Source organism: Macadamia integrifolia, chromosome 5 (genome assembly GCF_013358625.1).
Source record: "Macadamia integrifolia cultivar HAES 741 chromosome 5, SCU_Mint_v3, whole genome shotgun sequence".
NCBI lineage: Eukaryota > Viridiplantae > Streptophyta > Magnoliopsida > Proteales > Proteaceae > Macadamia > Macadamia integrifolia.
In genome coordinates this window covers 9,450,981-9,456,028 of record NC_056561.1, presented here as the reverse complement: position 1 = coordinate 9,456,028, position 5,048 = coordinate 9,450,981, and the positions used below count along the sequence as shown (strand labels likewise).

General features: G+C 39.0%; 1 protein-coding gene across 1 annotated transcript; it reads left to right on the top strand.

Moving 5' to 3' along the window:
• Positions 1–921: 921 nt before the first annotated feature.
• LOC122078935 (neural Wiskott-Aldrich syndrome protein-like) lies at positions 922–2,190 on the top strand. Its single transcript, XM_042645140.1, has one exon. The coding sequence runs from the start codon at positions 1,335–1,337 to the stop codon at positions 1,869–1,871; it is 537 nt and encodes a 178-aa protein (XP_042501074.1). The 5' UTR covers positions 922–1,334; the 3' UTR covers positions 1,872–2,190.
• The last annotated feature ends 2,858 nt before the right edge of the window (positions 2,191–5,048 follow it).

Here is a 5,048-nt window from a genome sequence, read left to right as displayed (position 1 = left end):
TACCCCGAGAACTAAATCCATGTTTCTTACATAGAAAAGCAGTGAGGTCTGAGGAAGTGAATTTGAAATTGAACTGAACCATTTACACCAAAAACTTTGAAAACGTTTATTAAATGGTTCAGTTTAGATTTAAAAATTGAATCCGTGATTCGATTTTGGTTTTAAAGTTTGAATCGTTGATAAATTGTTAAACATATTTAACATATACATAATAAGTTTAAGTCCTTCAATGTTAAGTTTACATACATTTCATGAAAAAAAAATTAAAGTTTACATTAAATAACTTTAAAAAATCAATAAACAATTCAATTCAATGTCACAATTTACACCAATTTCATTGAAAAAAATTAAAGGTAAAAAAGTTGTTAGAATCTTTAGATAAAAAATAAATAAAAAAATAAAAAAAACTGTTTAAATCGAAATCATTTATTAATGATTTTGATATTAATATGTAAAACCATTTACATCGGAACTGAACCGATTAACATCATTAATGAGGTCATTTCATGTTTGAGAGTATGTTATGATGTCCTTCCTAGGGCGATAATTTATTTTTAGGGAAAAAGAAATCGGTCCAGTTGCATAATGCTTATGCTCAAGTTTAATAGCGCATAAATTATCCATCCACCATTATGGAATAAAAAAATTTCATTCATGTTAGATACCTTACGTTTTGTCATTGGCAGATTTCTTTCCCCTCTTTTTCCAAAACTAATTTCACTATATTCGGAGCCATTTTGGGTTGAGGATTGTTTTGCCAGGTTGGCTACTCGATTTCTTGGTCTGATGCACTCAAAGGACGACACCTGGTTAGACAGTGGCTGTACAAGTGTAGATCATAGATACAATCATTAAAGAGAGAGAGTATTCAAAACGAAAAACTCGCCTACGATGTTCACAAATAAGTTAAAAACACGCGTCTGCGCCGATCTCTCACCCATATTCGGCAACTCTCCTTGCGCTACGGGTCTGGTGGAGTCTTAGGAGGCGAAGAAGAAGAGAAAACCGCTTAAAAAAAGCAGTAGAGCCACTTTCATGGGTTCCCGTCCATCCATCCATCCACCCAGAGACAGGGGCATGAGATAGTTGTCGTCGAAAACCTTTGTAGTGATACTCATTTCCAACTATTCTGCAGAAAAACAGGGGAAGAAGATCCTGGGGCTTGTCCCGTTTCTTCTGGACGACTAGGTGGTTTTTTTTTCCTGAAGCTGAATCCCTCGAGGACGGATGGTGAAAAATAGATGACCGGGTCTGCCAGACACTCCAAACCCAGCTCTCAAAGTCCTTGATAATACGGATTCTCGTTCTTGGTGGTCCTTCTTCTCTTCTTCTTCATGGAACGGCCATTGCTGGCCTTAATCTTTGTGTTCTTGGAGATCATAGGATCTTCTTCGCAGGATCTTTCGACTGTGCCAGTCTTTCCTCCCCCTCCTCCATCACTGCCCTCTCCGCCCCCTCCACCGCCCCCACCTCCTTCTCCTTCTCCTCCTCCTCCTCCTCCTCCTCCTCCTCCTCCTCCTCCTCCTTCCTTGTCGCCGCCTCCACCGCCGCTATCAGCCCCACGGCCTCCACCACCACCACCACCTCGACAGCCGCAAGCCCCTCATGGAGCGGTCAACTCCACCACAGGCGCAGTTTCAGGTTCTACAAATTCTAGGTCTGCGCCTCCACCTCCTCGGCGTCACCAATCTCCTCCTCACCGTAATGGACGGCAACCCAATGGGACTGGAAAGGCCCCTATACGGAAGATCAATCTGGGGAAGAAGATCGGGCTGTTGTTTGCTGGGATCGCCTCGATATTGCAGGTCGCTGTCCTGGGATTTCTAGTTCTAAAGAGACGGGAGATTTCAAAAATTAAGGACACACAGTGACACTTGAATCTCCTTGTTGGTTGCTTTGGGAGAATCCAAACTCTCTCTTGTTATTCTCCTCCTTGGTGGGAGTGGGACGGTCGCGAACTGCAGAGGCGTTCGAGTTTGATCCATTGATTGGGATTCTTTTGGTGATTTAGGTGCGAATGGAGAAGGATATGTATAAACGAGCAGCTCTCCATTCTGTAAATTGGTAAAATATGCGGCATTTTCCCTCATTTTGTTATCTGTTTCTTTTCCTTCCCCACACCCCCAACTTTTCCCCGTTTTTCTACATGATTGGTAATTCAAGGCAGAACAGAGATTTCTCTCTTCTTCAGATTTCTTTGCGTTTTTTAACTTTTCTATGTTTCAATATGTCGCTCACCCCATCTGCGGATATTAATACTATTAGGAACCATGATATCAAGGTGATTAAGCTTTGATCTTGCTTCATGCAAGGTTGATTTGAACAACTGAAGCTCGTTTCTCAAATGAATTTGTCTGGTATAAATTTGTTCATATTTATCCAAGATGTAACCCCCTTAGACAAACATTGTAATTGGAAGTAACCAATTGGGTTTACGACGAAACCTATAATCGATCACTGATCCAATTTGGGTACCTCCACCGGATAGACTCAACAGAAAACTGAAGCATCTTAGACATACATTACTAAGAACCAATAAAGCGGCAGATGTGGAATGTAGGTTTGATTGACAACAAATAAATGTATATCATAGTTCATGATGAGCTACATATGGGTCTCAGAGGGAAGGAGTTGCAAATTGATCCATGATCGAGTGGAACCCAAAGCACCATAATTTCATCAGCCATTTCTTACATCCGCTTTGTTGTAAGTTTGTATTGTCTAGGTTTGCTAAATTGCATGCCTGTTACAGATACTGAAAACTGTGTGTTCTCAGTGCCATGATCACCTTCTACCTTTTCTACCTTGCCAGCTCTCCCATGCATAATACTGGTCAGTGAATTTCTGTGTACAAATAATCTGCTTTACTTCTCTTGCATTTCTCTTAAATACGTGTTCTACCTTTTACATGCATAATGTCTTATGCGTTTACATAGTATTTTGAACTATCAATTTTATCTGTATGTGCCTGTTTGACCTTAATTCTAAAAGCTTCAGTGTTGGTTGTGTTGATCCATCACTGGATTTGTTTCAATTTTGTAAGGAAATTCTGTAATTAGACTATATTTATGTTCTTTTGCAGAAAAAAATTAAAAAGTGGATTTAAACGACAAAGTAGTAACTATGATATACAGAATTAAAAAAGAAAAGAAAAAAAAAAAGATATGTGGAGTTACAATAAGAGTATTTAATGAATCAAAGCTCTTTCTGTCTGGCAGAAAGTCGTAGTTCTCTAAGTACTAGAAGACATGGGCTACAGATAGAATCTCAGTGATTTTAATCAGTGAATATCTGATTGGATTCAGTTAACTGATTTTGGATTGGATTCAGTCCAAGTTTAGTAACCATCTGGTGAACTGATTAACTCAATGCCACAGCTGAACTGATGGGCAGTCATTAATTGTTGTGTGTGTACATAATACTTGATAACAAAAACAAGAAGAGAATTGAATCTTTATTAATTAAAAAAAAAATTAGATGCTAAATGGATTGTTTGAAGGTATACCTGGTTGATGGAGATTGAATTTAGACCAGATTCGGTTCAATTCTGATATGCTGACAGCCCTGGTTACAGACTATGTTGTAGTTTGATCAGCCATTACTGTAAAATGACTGAAAATTTTAATATGCATCTCTCTGATTGAAAATTTTATTACGGCTCTCTTATTTTGGTTTGCTTGAAATTTGGGGATATTAAGTATGTTTTCCTAGCTTGACTCATAAAGGGTGTAGAGGGCATCTTAAATGGACATGTTGTTTAAGCAGCTTTCAAGTAACATTTATGTTGTTGCTCTTTTAACAGTTATGGTTTGGCAGTTATAAAGACTATGGTAGCAATTTTGCATATAGTTTGTTTCCTTGAGAGATTATGATATTCTGGCCAGTTGGCACTAAGTCCTAATCAGTTGTCATTCCTCATTGGTTTTTCTCTTCATTGACATGGGATTCTGGGAAAACATTTTGATTAGCCAGAGTTGGTGATTGGTTATGGGTAAGGGACATTAGATCCTAAACTGGCTATAGGTTTTTAGAGGCCTTGAAGCTAGGTTCAACCTTAAAGAGATTAAGATTAAAGGTTTGATGGTGATTTGAGAGGGATGGGGGGGCGGTGGGGGGAACAGGTTAGGAACCATATAGAAAACTTCAAAGTAATTTATTATGGTCAGGAAATTAGGATGGAGACATTGGAGAAATTTTAGACTAGAAGGGAGAAGTGACTAGGTTTGAAATGAAGGACGTTAATGTTCAAAGAAAGTTGATCAATTAAGAAATGTGGCTCAAGGTTACTGTTCTGAGAAATTCCATCAAGCAAATACCGAAGGGTTTCAGAAAAATCAAAGGAGCTACCGAAGTCTCAATATGAGGATTGTTTTTGGTTTGCATGGAGGCTGTATGGTAATGGACTGGTTTTGTGAAGGGAAAAATTGGAATAAAACTAAAAATTCATTGAAATTAATCAAACAAGGGAAAGCTTGGGCCATGAAGAAATTAATTAAAATAATAAGAAAATCCCGAAATTTTATTGGAGCTATCCTTTATTGGAAAGCCTGACTCACCATGGGGCAACAGATTGCTCCATCTGGCCTCACCTGAGGGTTGATCACCTTTGACCAGTCTTTCCTTGGACAGGTTTATTCCTGACTTACAATATAGGCTCAGTTTAGGCTTTGCTCTGTTGAACTATGGAGTGATATACATGTCTCACATTATGGATGCCATACATATGCGAGTTAACAAGCTGTCATTCATACAGGCCTAACAGGATTTTCAGTGTGTTTATTGTGCCCCGATCTTAAGGGTGGAAATATCCCTCCTTCCAAAGATGGTACTGGCAAGTGAACATGTTTATGCAGTTGAGAGTTGTTTGTTTCTGCTGGATGAGACAAGAAACAGGAAATGATCTATTACTTAAACAATAAACATAGGTGAATAACTCCTGTACCCAATATACTGCAGAAACGGTAAGCTGTGCACTTAGAGAAAATTGCAAGAAAAAAAGGGGGAAGGGGGAAGGGGGAAGGGGGAAGGGGGGAGGGGGGGGGGGGGGG